Genomic DNA, 19,337 nt, shown 5'->3' with positions numbered 1-19,337 from the left:
CCTATACAGGGTTTCCGAGGCTGTGTATCTTTACAGGAGCAGAAAGCCTCATCTTTCTCCCACGGAACTGGTAATTTCGGACTGCTGACCTTGCGGTTCATAGCCTGATTCGTAACCACTACGCTACCAGAGCTCCTTCAGGATGAGGAAAGGGAAAATTAATCACTGGGAGGGAGAAAAGATGAAGGTAGTGGAAGTCACAGGGAGGAGTCCAAGAGATAAAGGGGATAGAGGTAAATACTGTTAACTGATACACAGAAGGGATTACAATCGTAATGAAATTAAGTGTATGGTTTGTTGAATGTGAAATTAATGATCTGCTCTGTAAACCCGTGACTCAAGTCACAATAAAAAGTCATTTGTTTGTTTTCTAAAAAGTACAGCCAGAATGCTCCTTAGAAGTAAGGATAGATAAACGTTGTTTCTCATTGTTATAAACATGGAGTCCTTGGAGAAGAACATTATGCTTGGTAAAGTGGATGATCAGCAAAAAAAAAAAAAGGGAAGACCCCCCTCCCCCATTGCCAAAGATTGACACAGTTGCAGTAAACAATGGGGTCAAAGTGAGATTAATGCAGGATCAAGTAGCATTTCAGTCTGTTGTGCACAGAGAGTCGCAACTGACTATGTCATCTAGTAATAAGATTATTAAGAAGAATCCTGGTTTGGTGCTATAAGATGAGCACTGAACTGCTAACTATAAGGTCGGTGGTTCAAACCTACCAGGCACTTCTCAGAAACCTACACAGGTTGTTATGAGTTGGAACTGACTAGACAGCGCTTAATAACAACTAGATTATAAGAAATACTTAGTACATGGGGATGCCAAAAAAGTTCATGGAAAAATTAAAAGTTAATGGAATGCTTTCACAAGCATTTTGAAGCTCCCCTTTCCTCTCTCATTATTCCAGTTAAAATAGAATATCAAGAACAATCAGTTGATGCCTGTGGCACTGTAGGTTAAGCACTGGACGGCTAACTGCAAGGTTGTTGTTGTTAGGTGCCATCAAGTTGGTCCCTACTCATAGCCACCTTATGCACAGCAGAACGAAACAATGCCCAATCCTGAGCCAACCTCACTACTGTTGCCAAACTTGAGCCCACTGATGCTGCCACTTGGCCAATCCATCTTGTTGGGGGTTCTTCCTCTTTTTCTCTGACCCTCCACCTTACCAAACATGATATCCTTCTCCAGCATCCCTAGGTAAGTGGTTCAAATCCACCAGCTACTCTTTGGAAATCCTATACAGAATTGCTGTAAATCGGAACAAAAGAGCACAAGAAAAAAGAGAAGGAAAGCAAAGAAACAAAATTATTTTTCACTTTTCCAACTGCTAAGAAAACATAATAATTGTAATAATACCAGCAAACACATAGTGCTTGTTATTATATACCAGAATTGCTCTAAACATTAACATATATTAACTCATTTAATCCTGATGGCAATGTTATGAGGTAACTACATTTACTTCTGTTTTAAAGATTAAAAAAATCACAGAGAGGTTAATGAATCTCTGCAATATCTCATAGTAATTGGCACAACTAGGCTTTGAACTCATTCTGGCTTCTGAGTTCATGCTTTCAATGCATTTCTAATGAAAATTCCTTCCATTCTGAGGTTCTATTCTACAGTTCTAATGAAATGCTAAGTAGAAGAGACCACAATTTATCAATTTAACTGGATTGAAGCTAGTTTAAACTAGGATATAAACATTGAATTAAAGAGTAAGGAAAAAATGACACCATGATATAGTTTCCAAAATCAGTGCAAAGAAAAATGAGCAGGGCTAGATGGAGAATTTTGTGGCACATTCCCTGAGCAGGTTACAACCATGCTATACTCCATAAAATGTCAGTGGTAGCTTTTGGAGAAATTGTACCTTAGTTCAGTATTCTTGTCTCAGTAGAAGTACCAAACTGATTGGGTTCTGAACTAGGTTTACATGTGAAATAAAATGAGTAAAGTGGAATGGGAAATTTTTCATTTGGAGACTCTAAAAATGGCAAAGGGTATCCCCTGACCTCTTCTAACTATACCAGGGAGAAGAATAATCAAACTCAACATTAACATTAGTCCAAGGCAGATTCCTATGAGGCAAAGGTCAGGTAAGCCTCTACTCTCCAACCTTCTTTATCAATTCTTGCTCCAATCATTCTTCCTTCTACTTAGCTGGTTTTGATAATTCATTGCAATGGCCACACTGAATTCACAGACCATAATCAAGATTATGGAGTTTATTAGGGAAATTATCAAACCCACTGCCATCAAGTCAATTGACTCAATGTAAGACTGTCTTAATTTAAGGCAATGCCGAACTGCTCCTAAATTGTAAATCTTTACAGAAGCATACCTGCCTCATCTTTCTCCCTCAGAGTGGCTGGTGGGTTCGAACCACCAACCTTCTGCTAGCAGTACAATACTTAACCCAGTGCTTCCCTAAGAGCTTCTTAGGTTAGTTGTTACTGCTATTAAGTGCCACTGAATCGGTTCCAACTCAAAGTGACCCTGTACAGGGTTTCCGAAAAGCAGCTGGTGAGTTTGAACCAGAGACCTGGCAGTTCAAACTGACACTGAGGTCAGTTATTCTATGGCAGCATACCAAGACTCCTTAGGGAAGTAACAGGTTACAAAACTCAGGCTTAGAATTTAGAATAAGTTTCCTCAGTAAGGAACACCTCTTCTCAGCAGTCTCAGCAGTGAACACAGAACACAGACACACCTCTCTCTGTATCTCAGTATCTCCGCTATGTAGCCCCTGGGCCTCTACCCTGTTTAGGCAATGTTACAATGCTCTTTTAGCTCTGCCCATCAGCACTTAATAACAATAATAACATAAATACCCAAAGGGCATTCTACTCCATTGTAAATTTCAACTTGAAGGCACAGAGATACTAGGTCCAAGGATCAGCTCCATGGGATCCATAAACCTAAGTTCCCAGACAAAAGCTGGGAAGCACAATCAGGCCTCCCACCAGAAGGCACTCAGCTTTCTCACTCTGTGGGCCACAAAGCCCAGCAGTGTGCCTTGTGCTCTGTCACATCTTTGTTGTCACAGCTCTCTGCTTCCTGGATAGATGACTTCAGCATTAAGGGATATCAGGGTCCAAAGTCTCATTCCACTTCTTCTTTCCAGATGGTATTAAGACTCCTCTTATCATGTACCACTCACCTGTGGGCACCACACTGTCTTCCCTTTAGTTCTCTCAGCTTTAACCTCCAAACCTTTCAGTTCATGTTGTTTTATTAAGTGTCGTCCAGTGGGTTCTGACTCATAGTGACCCTGTATGGGGTTCCCAGGAGCAGCTGGTGGGCTTGAACCGCCGTCCTTGCTGTTCAAACATTACAGTCCAGTGCATTAGCTTGCAGCGGGATGCCTGGACTCCTTTCAGTTAATAGCATATGTTAACCATTTGTACCACCAAGGGACTCTCCCCTTTCTACTCATTCCTCAAACTTTCTGTGACTGTTTTGATTACATAAAAGTTCATTATCATAAAGGATTCAGCTTTGTTGTAAAACAGTTCTAATTTTACAAGTATAATTATTTAATTGCCTCTCCTTAACACTTAACAACAAGAAGCAATTGTTGGATGAAAGAACAAAAAGTCGTAAGAGAACCTTGCCAAAACCATCTTCCACAAGTAGAAGTATGAGAAAACCTTAAAGTGAATAGAAGAGAAATAAAGGAGTCACAAAGAAGGGAAATAGGGAATTTAAAATAAGGCGTTGTGGTTGTTATGTGCCACTGAGTTGATTCAGACCCATAGCAATCCTGCATAGAGTTTCCAAGGAAGAGCTGGTGAGTTTGAACCGCCAACTTTGCAGTTCAAACCGACCTTACAATCCAGTGCATTGATCCACAGCGCCACACCAGGACTCCTAATATAAGGTGTGGCCTACTTAAATTCATACAATTTTTATATGATACTACAGGAACAAAATAAAGACAGTACACTAGCAATCCATATCTCTTCTTTTCCCTAGAGATGTAAAAAAAACAAAATAAAAATCCAATTAGTATCTATAAGCAAAGATGACATGAAGCGCTAACTGATGGAAATCAAAGGCTATAGCCTTCAACATAGATTACAATTCAATACAAAGAAAACAGAAATCCTCAAAACAGGACTAATAAGCAACAACTTGATAAATGGAGAAAAAATTGAAGCTGTCATGGATTTCCTTTTACTTGGATCCACAATCAACACTAATGGAAGCAGCAGTCAAAAAAAATTAAAACACTGGGCAAATCTTTTGTAAAATATCTCTTTCAAATGTTAAAAGGCAAACAAGTCACTTTGAGTCTGACTAGACCTAGCACTTGACCTAAGCATGCTCTTTTCAAATTATTTCATATGCACGTAAAAGCTAGATAATGAAAAGGGAGACAGAAGAAAAATCAATGCCTTTGAAGGATAGTGCAGGTGAAGAATATTGAATATTATTACACTGATGTAAGACAGAACAAACAAGTCTGTCCTGGAAGACTATGTTGTTGTTAGGTGCCATTGAGTCAGTAGTGACTCATAGCGACCCTATGCACAACAGAACAAAACACTGCCCGATCCTGGGCCAACCTCACAACTGTTACCACATTTGAGCCCACTGATGCTGCCACTTTGCCAATCCATCTCACTGGGGGTTTTCCTCTTTTTCTCTGACCCTCCACCTTACCAAACATGATATCCTTCTCCAGTGACTGGTTCCTCCTGACAACATGTCTGAAGTATGAGAGACGAAATTTGACCATCTTGGCCTCCAAGGAGCACTCTGGCTGTACTACTTCCAACACAGATCTGTTGGTTCTTTTGGCAGCCCATGCACTTTCAATACTCTCCTCCAACATCATAACTCAAAAGCATCAATTCTTTTACGGTCTTCCTTATTCACTGGGCAGCTTTCGCATGCAAATGAGGTTATTGAAAATACCATGCTTGGGTCAGGCGTACTTTAGTCCTCATTTTGTGTTGTTGTTGTTTAGTACCATAGAGTAGATTCCGACCCACAGCGACCCTGTATAGGGTTTCCAAGGAGCAGCTGGTGAGCTTGAACCACTGACCTTGTAGTTCAAACGGCTTTACAGTCTGGCACATTAACCCATAGCACCACACCAGGACTTCATAGTATAGACAAAATGCTTCTCAGAATCAAGGATGGTGAGACTTTGTCTCATGTTCTTTGGAACTGTTATCAGGACAGACCAGTTCCTAGGGAACGTAATGCTTGGAAAAGTAGAGGGTCAACAAAAAAGAGACCACCCTCAACAATATGGATTGCCACAGTGGTTGTAACAATGGACTCAAACATAGCAACAATTGTGAAGATGGTTTTCGGACTGGGCAGAGTTTCATTCTGTTGTATATAGGGTTGCTATGAGTTAGAACGGGCGGGCCCTATGGCACCTAAAAACAACAACGTTATAATGATATAAAGCATATTTTTTAACAGGATGTCAAATAGGCATCTCAAACCTAATATGACCAGAGTAGAATTAACTTCCTTCTTGCTCCTCTACCAGTTTACTCCATCTCAGTAATCAGCATTGCTTCCCAACAGCCCAAGCCCAAACTGAGTCATCCTTGATTCCTCCCTTACTCTGATCCTCAAGAAGCCCTGTAAACTCCACATCTAAAGAAAACACTTCTCTCCCAGTCTCTAGTGCCATCATCCTGAACTAGGCCTCTGTCACTTCTACCTGTTGTTAGCTACTGTTAAATTGCCCCTTATTCCTGGCAACCTCACACATAACAGAAACTGCCAGTTCCTGTGCTATCCCCTATCTAGACTACAATATCCTACTTAATTCATCAGCCCCACTTTTACTCATTCCATACTTATCAGCAAAGATGATCTTTAAAAAGAGAAATCATACCAACTGCTCTGAAAGGGATCACATTAGAGGGTCCCAGATAGGGAGAAAAAGTGGAATAAAATTTTAAATTCTTTAATTAACAAAAAAGACCGGCCTTGCTGCACTTCACGGCCAGGTTAGTTTGAACTGCAAGTCAGTGGTTCAAATTCACCAGTGGCTCCCAAGAAACCCTATACAGGGATGCTAGGAGTCAAAACTGACTTCAACAACAATACTAGTCAAAAGAGACTGGAGGAGTCTGAGAAAACTGAGACTAATAGCCACCCTCGACCACTCTTTTTGGTCTGGAAAGGAATGCACCCGCAAGGCCCAATTTTCAATCAAGCAGCATCAGTAAGGAATGCTTACAATGGTCAATCATTCAAAATCCAAAGGGCAACATTTTCTTAAAGACAAAATGATGGGGACTGTGGGTGGAATGCAAATAGGAACTACAAGAAGAAGTGGGGTGACCATTGGTTCATAGAGGGGATTGCAATCATTGAGATGAAACAAAGTGTATGATTTGTTTAAAGCTGATGATTTTGTCTATAAACCTTTACTCAATTCACAATAAAAAGTTAAAAGAGATAAATCATATCTTAATGCCCTCTTACCCAAAACTTCTCACTGACTTACCACTGCTCAATAGGAAATTTAAAAAAAAAAAATTTGTGATCCTGCAAGCTAGATTTCCAGCCTTATCTCAAACTTCCGTAAAATTCTCTTTACTGGCTACACGGCTACCAAAGTGACCTTTTTGTTTAACAAAGTAAACCTTCACAGAAACTCTGGCATACCCGGGAGTGTTTCACAGTTAAGGTATAAATTTAAATGAAGTGTCACCTCCTTAGGCAGGCCTTTCCTGACCGTAACACTAGGTAAAACAGCTTCCTCATTCTTTCATCACTTTGTATATTTCCACCATAGAACTGACCATACTGTATGTTAATCATCTTGCATATTTCATTCATAATATATAAATTCTAGGCACAAGAGATATTGTGGTGAATTTAAACTTTTATAGAAATGAAAAACAGAAAGAAATTAAGCTTATCATAAGTACTATGAACATTAGGACTCCTGGTGTGACACTGTAGGATCAGCACTGAATTCAGAACAAGGTCAGCAGTTCAAGCTGCTCCTCAGAAGCCCCTATACAGGGTTATGAGTTGGATTCAACTGGAGAGCAATTAACAACAGTTAGAAAAAATAAACAGTTAAAAGAAATACGGTACATGAAGGGGTGTATAAGTGACAGCATGGCATCTATTTTAATAGGTAGACAGATCTGAGCCAATCTGAATAAAGTAAATAATGTAACTAGATGAAACTTTGTGGTAAGATTGTCCTAAGTGAATTGTTTTAAAATTTTTTACTGAAGCGTCTCCTGCTAGAATATAAATTCTTTGAGGGAAGGGACTTTGATTATCTTATGCACTGCTATACTGACCCTGGTACAGTGCCCAGCACAGAGCAGGCCTGCTCTAAGGGAATGAATGAAAATATACTTCAGTTTTTCAAAAAGTTTAGTGGAGAGTTAAGTAAGTACAATATGTAAATGTTTAAATATTAAATCTTAACATCTATGTCAAAATGTTTTGAAAACACAAAAACACAGTAATTACAATGGAGTATTTTATTATCAAAGTGTATGGAACCAAAAGGATCATGGAAAATCAAACACATATACAAGAGGTTTCAAAAATTTCATGGAAAAATGGGATTAAAAGATCATGGAATTTTCCACAAACTTTCTGAAGTACTTCTAAATATCATCCCATTAAATTTTAATACAATATATGAAAATCTGATTTAAGAAACTAAAACCCTTGCTTTTCTTTATTGTTAAGTATTGTCAAGTCATTTCTGACTCACAGCGATCCTGTATAGGGTTTCCAAGAAGCGGCAACAGAGCCAAACCAAGACTCCTTTTTTCATTATGTTCATGTTCAAACTAAGTTATCATTCACCCTCTTTATGAAAATTAAAGAGACATGACAAAACATAGATTATCAAACCAGAGCATTCATAATGCCTTAATAAACATTTATAGACTCAGCACATTCATGTTACTATTATTGTTATTGTGTGCCGTCTTCCAGTAGGTTCAGACTCTTAGCAGCCCTGTATAGGGTTTCCCAAAGTGACTGGTGGGTTTGAACTGTCAACCTTACAGTTATCAGTCCATTTGTTGTTGTCAAGTGTCAAGTCAGTTCCGACTCACAGCAACCCTTGACAGGATTTCCAAGGAGGGGCTGGTGTGTTTGAACTGCCAATCCTGTGACTTGAAGTCTAGTGCTGATCCTACAGCACCACATCAGGTGTTCACTGCTTACCCTAAATTCATCTGTTGGCTTTATTTATGCTTTGCTGGCTTTATTTATGATCTTTTTATATTCCCTACATCTAGTCAGAACTTAAAACTGAATCAGAAGCCTATACAAGCCTAGAATTTACCATACTGTTTATATATATATATATATATATATATATATATATTATAAAATATATAATCATCTGAGAAAGGACTGAATATAAAAACTGCAACCCATCTTTTGAGTTCCCAATTTCAAAGCAAATAATAATGCATATAGAACTTCTGGTGTGGCCCTGGGGTTAATGCACTGAACTGCTAAGTCAGTTTGATTCATAAGGTCAGCAGTTCAAGCTCACTAGCCGCTCTTGGAAACCCTATACAGGACCACTATGCGTCAGAACTGACTCAATAGCACCAACAATTTAAGCCAAGGATACCACTCTCATCGTCTGACAGATACCCATTTTACCCAAAGTATGTTGATGTTGTAAGCCAATGGGTCAATTCCAGCTCAGAGCGACCACAACAGGGTTATCCCAGGAGTGGGTGGTGAGTCTGTACCACGGACCTTGTGGTCAGCAGTGCAGAGCTTATCCTACAGTGCAATGAACCCAGAAAAATTCACAGGCTTCTGTATCTTCTTACTAGGAATTATACAAAGCTCTCATTGGTTACGAGTCGGGCTGCAAACCTTCAGGCTAGCAGTGCGAAACCACCAGCAGTTCCGCAGGAGAAAGATGAGGCTTTCAGCTCCCGTAAATATTCACAGCCTCTGAAACCCTGTACAGGGTCGCTATGAGTCGGAACCGACTCCACCACTACCACTCATCACTTTTAGATAAACAACTGCATTGCTGTTGTTGTTAAGTGCCTTCTAGTCGTTTCTGATTCATAGCGACCCTGTACAAGGGTTCCGAGGAGCAACAGATGAGTTTGAACCACGGACCTTGCAATCCTGTGCAGTATCCCACAGCAACAAGCAGGGCTCCAAATACATATAGCAAAGCTAGCATAGTAGGGTACAATGTACCTGTTACATACTTAAGTACTGACAACTAAGAAAAATGGCACACATTTGTTTTCTACCTTGCTAAGGTCGGCAGTCCAAACCCAACAGCTGCTCCTTGGAAACCCTGTACAGGGTCGCTCTGAGTCGGAACGGAACCGATTCGACGGCACTTAACAACAACAATATTCACTCATTAAACCAATACTGTGATTCAGGCACTGGTATAAATTCTGACAAAGCAATGAGCCAGGCAGATCTATCCCTACAACCTCCTACATAACCTGTTACTGTCGTTAAGTAGCACTTTCTTAGTTCAGTAATTTTTCAACAGTTTCAAAAGAAGGTATTGCTTATAACGTACTGCATATAAAAATTACCTGTGCAAAATTATCAAAAGAGTAACAGCAAGGAGGCTCACTTTCCTAGAATTCATTTTTACAAACTCAATTACTAGTGTAAAGCACTGAGCCGATCGTCCAATTAAGCAATGTGAACAAGTTCTTGGTGCACAATTAAAATGAACTGAGCTGTATACTTTGAGGTCTTTAACCAAAAGGCAAAAAGAGCCCATACTATTGTTGTCCATTATCACCATCACCACCAATAACATAGCTGTCTGAAGACTGGTTCACTTAAAGTACAGGCTTAACTTTCCCTCAACGTGAATAAAAATGGAATCACCCAAACTTTGTCTATTAGCTTTGGTGGCTGTCCCGAAATTCACATTATGAACGTCATTCTCTTTCTTCTGACATTTACAAAATATTTTTAGCAAAGCACATTTCATAAAAATATCAGACAAGGCGAGGCCTAATCTGCAAATAAAGGCCTGACGCTCGACGAGTCAGAATTACTAGGTGTAAAAACATATATAGAAAACTACCTGCTTACCTGGGCCCCGAATTTCTCCCAAATTCAGCAATTTGAAACTTTCCATGAAACCTACACAAAACCTGATTACAATCTGTTATCATCCATAGGCCATCAACAAAACTGAAAAATTGGCAGACTTCTGCGCGCACTCTCAAAGGACACCACCGACTCCGGCTGGCCGCCACCGTCTCGCCGGCCCGTTCCCAGCCAAGCCTCTCTACCGGGAGGACTCGAACCCAGCGCCCTCGCAGCTTGTCCCCTCCCCGCCATTGCCTAGGCAGCCCCCACCCCCTCGAACCTCCACCATCCCTGAAACCACCCAGTGAGGATAACCAAATTTCCGGGGACTCGGGGGCCACTTTCCCCTGTATTTCCCGACCACCCCACAAGGGCAGAGAAAGACATACCTTCCAGAAAAGTAAGCTCCCCAGCGCCGTCGCCGCTCTTGCCGGCCGCCATCTTCCTCCTCCCACGCCTCCTCCTTCTTAATCCATGGCCCGCACCGCCGCCACACTCGCGGGGATGAGGGGCCGCGCCGAAGAAGGATAGCCGCCGCAGGATTGCGGGCCTTGGGTTCGGCCGTCAGGCGGGCGGCGCTCCCACTTCCAGACAGGCCTACACAAAAGCAGGCCAGGCGCTCCCGGGCCTGTGTGCGGGCTGGCGGGTGGAAAGGCCCGTGGCCTGAGCTTCTCAGGCCCCTCCGGGGGAACGCGAGCGACGGCGGCGGCGACGGCGCTTCCCGGGCCGTGTTCCTCTCGGCCCAAGACTCCCCATCCACCGCCCACCTAAGCCGCTTAAGAAGCTTCCCCTCAGCTGTGGGACCCCAGGAAGTAAGGGTGAAGGCAAGCACGCAAACACGCCTCCCCTCGCCCCGGGCAGTAAAATGGCCGCACCAGCCGCACCGGGGCGGAGAGGTCTCCACGACCGTCAGGCACTCCCAGGTCCCTCGGTGTTTCTGAAGCCGCGGCAACTACGGCCGTCCGCCCACCCCGCCCAGGCGCGAGTGCATCAGCGTAGGCCTTTGCGACTGTCCATGTGGACAGGGGTGGGTCTCCTCTGCCACCGCCTCGCGTCGGTCGCTACAGCAGCTTTAGCCACCGCCGCCGCTCCTCCCCCACGGGCGCTGGAGCTGCCGCCTGGCTCCCGCCCCCGCCCCGACGCCGCCGTAGCCCCCCGTGCGGCTTCGCTGGAGCCCGGGCTCGGCTCGCGGGCGGAACGGGCTGCGGCACCGCACGGAACACCGACTTGGGGCGCCCGCCGCCGGGGCTCTGCAGGGTCGCCTTGCGTGGCGCCGCCTGGCCTATACACTTTCGTCCAGAATCCCGACCGCCGAAGGGCCCTGGCAGAGCTGGCGTGTGAGCGCCTCTGAGCCGGGCCGGTGATGTATTGGGTCCTGTGGCTCCACAAATGCCTAAGAAATATTTATTTTCTTTAAGGAGTCCTTAGAATTTAATCCATAGCCAATTGACTGGAAAGGGTAGTGAGACAATGGTCTGTGGTCCACATTTGTTTTTAAAGAACTTGTCGGAGTAATTTATCAGGGAATATGTGGATATGTGTGGCAGGACACTTTAGAGGATAGTGTTTTGTTTTTTAAAATTCTTTGCCATTTGTTTTGAGACAATCAGGTTTAATTATTTTGTGTTTTTTTCTTTAACTTTTAAATTATAAGTATAATAACTACTTATTAATGAAACATTCAAAAACCTAGAAATAGAAAAAAGCCATCTATAATCCCACCACCAAAATTTAAAGTAGTTCTCTAGTTAACAAGCAATTTCTATGAGTCAGAACCGACTCCACGGCACATGACCACCACCACCACCCCTCTTAAGAAAAAAAAATGCTACATGTCAATGAACATTAAATAGTAATTAAAATGCTGCAGAAAAACTATGGTTAAGGACAATATTTAGGGCATGAGCTCCTTATACAAATTCAATTGTCCTGTGAAGCAAAACTTAGGCAGAAATTTATTGTTTAAAACTTCTTTTAAAAACTTTTCCTAAAACGAAATAGTAATATTTTCTAATATGGGAGAGGTAGTGCAATGAATATAATTTGTTATTTCTTGTTGTCTGAGGATTTTACACGATCCAGTGGTGCTGCTTTATGACAGAGTCTGTGCCAATGACAGTATAATAGTTTGCTGTTGTTGTTATGTACCGTGGAGTCGGTTCCGAACCGATTCGTAACCACTATGCTACCAGAGGCTCCTTGTATAATACTTAGGTGTGTAGATAATAAGCAGATGTGGTTGACTAGACTTACATGTACTGACTCCAAATATAGTTTTTGAAAAAACAAATGTCTGATGTACATGCTGTGTTTGAAGTTGGAGAAAGAGCCATGGCCTTGGGAAGCTGGGAAAGGCAAAGATACTGATCTCCTTATTACCTCCAGAAAGGAAAACAGACACGTGGATATTATTCCAGTGACATGAGTATTGGACTTGTGACTTACAGAAATGTGAGATAATACAGTTGGGTTTAAGCCACTAAGTTAGTATTTGTTACAACTAGGATAGACAAATGGAATGTGAAATAAGGTGGGAACTTGTTAGAAATGCAAATTCTCAGAGCCCACTTAATACTCATTGAATCAGAAATTCTGGGGGTGGGATAATCAGGTTCAGTAAGCCCTCCAGGTGATTCTGATGCAACACGGGACCACACTTTGAGAACCATTAGATTGAACAAGATCTAAATCCCTTTCCAGTTGAATTATTCTACAATTTAGGAGTTAAATGATATGTTTCTATATTCAGGTATAATATTAAGGATCTTTTTAACTACTTTTTTACATATTAAAATGATCAACTAGAAATTTATATCATGCATTCTTTCTTGCAGAATTCAGGGCCTAGCCTAAATATTTTCCGATTTCGCACACTTTCCTGAAACCCAGATATAGGTAGTATACATTGTTGTTAGTGGTGGTTGTGTGCCACCTAGTTAGTTCCGACTAATAGTGACCCTGTAAATCTTTACGAGAGCAGAAAGCCTCAACTTTCTCCTGCAGAACAGCTGGTAGTTTTGACTTGCTGACCTCGAAGCTATCAGCCTGATGCAGCATCACTACACTACCAGAGCTCCTTATACGTTGTTATGTGCCATTAAGTCGATTCCGACTCATAGGAACCCTATATAGGGTTTTCAAGGAGCTGCTCGTGAGTTTGAACTAACAAGCTTATGGTTCAACTGACCTTTCAGTCCAGAGCTTATCCTACCGCACTATGCCAGGACTCCTGTTAGTATACTTACAAATATATATTTAACATATTTGCAGAGTATATCTAAAGAAAATAGCACCTATGGCAATTAGTTTTAAATTGCTGGATGATTTCACAGCTGGTGTTGAAAACTGGGATGAGGAATGTTGTTGTTGTGAAGTGCCGTCGGGTCAGTTCTGACCCACAGCGACCCTGTTTAGGGTTTCCAAGGAGGAGCTAGCTGGTGAGCTTGAACCACTGACCTTGAAGTTAAAACGGCTTTGCAGCCTGGCACATTAACCCACAGCGCCACACCAGGAATAAAAACTTATTGGTGCCCCTCCTCAAGAGAACCTCAAGTCACATACCATACCTGCCATACCCTAAATACACTTCTGTATGGTAACTGTCCTCCATTAGCAGTTCTTTGAGCCCTGGTGTGGCACTGTAGGTGGATATTCACTATCCACTAGCCGTAACCCTATAAAGGTCACTGTGAGTTAGTTCCAACTCAACAACACACAACAACAACTTCTTTGTACTTGCCATATTTGATATTAAATGAGGTGAGGTTACTGTGGATGCCTTTGAATGTCACTTACAAGACTAAAAGTGCAAAACCAGATTTCTGAGGTATACATTTCATTTTTGTTTAAAGTTTTACATGTCTTTATCATTTAAACTTAGCAAATTCCATCAAGCTCTTATCATCTTAAGCAAAATTTAATTCTGATATATAATGAAGAAAATTTAGACTATTTTAGGTTTGCATGGATGGGTAAGTACTGCCAAAGAGAGAAATTTATATCATGTATTCTTTTTTGCAGAATTCAGGGCCTAGCCTAAATATTTTCAGATTTTTCATTTAAACTTAGCAAATTCCATCATATATTAGGCCTAGCCTTACTTTGATTTTGTGGGTTTCTTATCACAAAACCAAATACTCACTTTAAAGAATTCCCTGACCTAAATTAACCCCCCCAGCACCTCTCCTTTCATCTGAAGTTGCAAATCCTTTCTGAAACCTGATTTATAAATTTGAATCTGAAACGATATGCCTGTGGTATGTGTGTGTGTAGGGACAGAGTCTATATTGTGAATTGATAATCCTTGATCTTAGTACAAGGTGAGGGTGAGGGAGGGTTCAATCAATCATGTTAAGATTAGCTAGTTTTCTATACTCATTATAAACTCATTGTACCTAATTTCTTTTCATCATTTATTTTTTTCTGGAATCAAGATTGTCTCCTTATATGCATATAAAATAACTGCTCAGAATAAACCTTTAAACAAATTTTGGTGACTTTTCATTATTTTTAACATTGAAATGGATATAATTGTTGTTAAGTGCCAGTTCTGACTAATAGCAACCCTCTGGTAGCTAGCTGTCCAGTGCTTATCCTGATGTGCCACATCAGGACTCTAGCTGCTTGATTTTTTTCTAATTATCTTATTAAAGAAAATGGGAAAAGGAAAACAAAACAGGATCCTACCACCTCAAATTCTAGCCCTAATGTATTATCTTCTCTAGTATTTTTTTATCCACTTAGTTTGGTCACCTACTCCAAAGGTAACATCTTGAACTTGCTTCTCTTCCAAATTCAATAATTCAAATATCCCATCTCCAACCACAACCACTATGATTGTTTTCAACCTCACTGATTTCTGCATTTTCTCTCTCATCTCTACTCTCTCTACTCAATTTAGATTCCATGCTACATTATTTAATTTGCTTTTTCTTGACTATGTTCAACTTCCTTGCCTCTCTGTTCTTTCCTGGTGTCCCTCTCCTAATATTCTTACTCTCAATAAACCCATTTACTGTCATCTCCTTGTTGGAATATAGCAGGGTCAACTTTGCTGAAGAAAGTAATTCAACAGAGAAGATTGATTCTAATATGACATCATGACTACCAGGTCATGGGAAACTTCTATGCTATGCAACTTCCTGCTACAATCTGATATCAATACGCTTTTCAACTGTCACCACAATTAATTCAAATTTATCCCATCTTTTCCCCATCATTCTCAACAGAATTCTATTTACCCACTCAAAGAGAAACTGATGTTTGTTATTTGGTGCCATTGAGTGTGTACTGACTCATTGCACCCCTATGCACAACAGAATGAAACGCCTAGTCCTGCATCAACCTCCTAATCGTTGTCCATTTGAGCCCATTGCTGCTGCCACTGAGCCATCTCATTGGGGATCTTCTTTTTCTCTGATCCTCTACTTTATCAAACATAATATCCTTCTCCAGAGATTGGTACCTCCAGATAATATGTCTGAAGTGTGAGAGACAAAGTTTGGCTATCCTGACTTCCAAAGAGCATTCTGGCTGTACTTTTCTAACGCAAATTTGTTCTTTTGGTGGTCCATGGTACTTTTAATATTCTCCTTCAATACCATTAAGCAAATGCATCAATTTTTCTATGGTCTTCCTTAGTAACTGTCCAACATTAACATGCATGTGAGGTTATTGAAAATACCATACTAAGTCAGGCACAGCTTAGTCCTCAAACTGACATCTTTGCATAATCTAATAATTATCTTGCTTACCAAACATGTCTGCATCTATATCCACCCATTTTATTTTTTATTCCCTACAGTTTTAATGAAGGCTCAAAAAACCATTGCTATGCATGCTGATCCATAGCAACCCTATCAGATACAGTAGAACTGTTCATGGGGTTTCTAAGGCTTTAACTTTGTACAGAAACAGAGTGCCACATCTTTCTCCTGCAGAAGCAAAAGGTTTAAATTACCAACCTTATGGTTATCAACCCAGTACTTGACCACTGTGCCTTCAGGGATCAGTAATTGGAAAATAAAGCCTAAATAACAGAAATGACTCTGGAGGTGCTCGGATAGAATTTGGACTCGATCGTTCAAATATCTTTTTTTCAACAATAGAAATGGTGACTATACACATGAACCTTGACAGGAAATGCACAGGAATCAAATTGACTACATCTGTGGAAAGAGACAATTGAGAAGTTCAATCTCATCAGTCAGTACAAGGCCAGGTACCAAGTGTGGATCAGACAATCAGTTGCTCATATGCAAGTTCATACTGAAGGAAGACACCCAATAAGATGGATTGGCACAGTGACAGCAGCAATGGTTTCACCCCTAACAACAGTAGTTAGGATGGAGTAGACTGAGCAGTGCATAGGGTTCAGTCTACTCCATCCTAATAATTTCTTCTAAAGAAATCAACAAAAAAATTTGATCCCTATGAATTGGAGGTTAAAGATATCCCAGCTGCTTGACTTTTCCTACATGTCATGACCCTCCACTTGGAGTTCTGGTTTGGCACTGCGGGTTAATATACTGGACGCAAAGTCAGTTTGAACCACAAAGTCTGTGCTTCAAGCTCACCAGCCATTCCTTGGAAACCCTATACTCATAGTTGCTATGAGTCAGAACTAACTCGACAGAACTTAACAACAACAATGACCCTCCATAATCCTTGATATAAATCACCATTCCTCCCTATCCTCAAATTCCACAGTTCTGCAACGCACTGCAATGTCTCATGAAACACAGTTGTCAAAAGAAATGGCTCATGCAATTGTGAAGGCAGGCAAGTCCCAAATTCATAGTTCAGAGTTCAGTCTGGAGGAATCTTCTCATCTATATTGTCTCAGGAACTGAGGAACCCAAATCAGCAAGTCAGACAAGAGGTTGTTGATGCATGAGGCTGCTAGAGCTAGTGAATCAGGTCAGGTGATGGGCCGAAAGTCCCATGAACTATTATGAGCCAGATGCAAGATCTAGGGCAAGACAGCAAGCTTTTCCAAAGCAGTCTTATAAATTGGAGTCAGACCATGCCCCCAAGCGAAACTAAGGGTGATAACTTGAGTCACACCCTCTACTAAGGTGGGGGAATTCTTAATACTTGTTATTAAGTGCCATCAAGTCAGTTCTGATTCATAGGAGCAGCTGGTGGGCTTGAACTGTTGACCTTGTGGTTCCCAAACCAGTACTGAATCTACAGTGCCACACCAAGATTCCCACTATAATCTCTACTCCTTAGCCCCACCTTAATCTTAACTCCTTAGCAACTCATTTTAAAATGGGTCCATATTCACGGGTATAGAGGCTAGGATTTGCAATATATCACAAAATGGAGAAATTTGTGTTAAGAGTCAAGTAGATTCGGACTCATAGCTACCCTGTATAGGGTTTCTGAAGAACAACTGGTGGGTTTGAACTTCCGAACTTGTGGTTTGCACTCCAGTGCTGATTCTACAGTGCCACATTATTAGTCCAATATATCACAAAATGGAAATTTGGCCAGAAGGACCATAATAAATAAATAACTGCACTGAAGTATCCCCTCCTCCTGGGCTCTTCTAGCCATTTGTCCTTTCATTCTTGAGGGATTAACTTCCCCTTTCCAATAATTTACCAATCCAAATCAGTCATTAACAATTAGTTCTTCACTATGGTAAAGAGTTCTAAGGGTGAGGTTATTCAGGTGCCAGCAATTGAGGTCAACTGTATCTGTCTGACCTGGTCACATTCTCCAAACGTTTGTCTCATTTTTTTTTTTTTTTCTTGATCCTGAAAAAATTTTATTGAGAAAAGATTTCCCCTTGTTCTGAGTCTCTCTTAAGGTATCAGCATAATGTTAAATTTTCTGTGCTGCATAATCCATTTATTCTTACCTTTACCTTCATCTATCATTTCTTCTTCCTTCCATTTATCATTTATTTTTACCCAGACTTTTCCACCTCGGGAAGAGACATCAGGTTCAATTGCTGGGCTTGTCCAGATTGCTGGGAGCAAGAACAATATAACAGGTGTTTCCTTGTCAGTCCACTCCCATTCATGCTGAACAGGGTTACATAAGTACAAGACTAGTGGGCTTTCTTGACCACTAGGCAATATGGTACTATTCATTGTCAATCCCAATTTTGCCAGATGGGGGTATGGTACAATCCATTTCATCAGGTCCCGGGAAATTCTGGCATACAGGTGTAGAGGTAAAATTGCAGTCTTTTGCTAAGGGATCACCCTGCTTCTGACACTTGTAGCTGCATTCCTGGCTCTGGGACTGTAGCATCCAGCAGGAAAAAAGCAATTTCAGGTGATGTGGGAAAGAACTGTCCAGTAGTACCAGCAGCCTCTCCCTACCTTCCCCAGATTCCCCCTAGAAATGTAGGAATATATCCAGTCACCTCCTCCTTTTGCCCACCTCATGTTGAGTATGCGTGCACACTTATGAAGGTATGTGAGCCAGCCCTTCATATCTCTGACTCTGCGTTTTTGATAACAAATGTTTCAATTGCCCATTAGAATTCTCTATCAAACCATTACTCTGAGGGTGGCATACAACATGGTATTTCAATTTAATATGATGTTTCTTGGCCCACTGTTGCACTCTGTGGGCTATAAAGCGTATTCCATGCTCTGAGGAAATATAACTTAGTGGCCCAAATTGTTAGAATATCTTTTGCTCTAATCCCTTAATGGTGTTTTTGGAATCTGCATCCATTACAAGATATACAAAGCCCAGTCCAGAGTAAATATCTATTCCTGTGAGGACCCACTTGTAGCCACCTGGTGCACTGGGACCATTGGTCCTATATAATCCAGTTGCCAGCTCTGAGCGGGTCTTTCTCCCCACCCCCCACTCCCAAGAAGAACACATTCAGCATTTCTAAAGATGAAAGAATTGAAAAAAGTATTATATTGGCAAAATCTGTACACTGAACAAATCTGAGAAGCTGGATTATATGAAGAGGAATGAAGCATCAGGACTGGAGGAAGATTCATAAACAACCTGCAATATGCAACTTATACAACCTTATTTGCTGAAAGTTAAAAGGACTTAAAATACTTACTGATGAAGATCAAAGACCATAGCTTTCAATATGGGTTGCACTTCACTGTAAAGAAAAAAGAATTCCTCACCACTAGAGCAATAAAATCATGATAAATGGAGAAAAGATTGAAGTTGTCAAAGACTTCATTTTACTTGGATCCACTATCAACACTCATGGAAGCAGCAGTCAAGAAATCAAGCAACATATTGTATCAGATAAATCTGCTGCACAAGATCT

The 19,337-nt window shown here is 41.1% G+C and overlaps 1 protein-coding gene across 1 annotated transcript in view; it reads right to left on the bottom strand.

The window, feature by feature from the left end:
* The window catches only part of SENP6 (SUMO1/sentrin specific peptidase 6), a 167,466-nt gene extending 157,311 nt beyond the window's left edge, over window positions 1–10,155 (bottom strand). Inside the window, exon 1 of the mRNA XM_006835793.1 lies at window positions 10,073–10,155. Within this exon, the coding sequence (XP_006835856.1) occupies window positions 10,073–10,155 (83 nt within the window). The remainder of the gene's footprint in view (window positions 1–10,072) is intronic.
* Between the last annotated feature and the right edge of the window lie 9,182 nt (window positions 10,156–19,337).

The sequence above is a fragment of the Chrysochloris asiatica genome, unplaced genomic scaffold (genome assembly GCF_000296735.1).
Source record: "Chrysochloris asiatica unplaced genomic scaffold, ChrAsi1.0 scaffold00019, whole genome shotgun sequence".
In the NCBI taxonomy this organism is placed as follows: domain Eukaryota; kingdom Metazoa; phylum Chordata; class Mammalia; order Afrosoricida; family Chrysochloridae; genus Chrysochloris; species Chrysochloris asiatica.
This window is presented reverse-complemented; position numbering and strand designations above follow the sequence as displayed.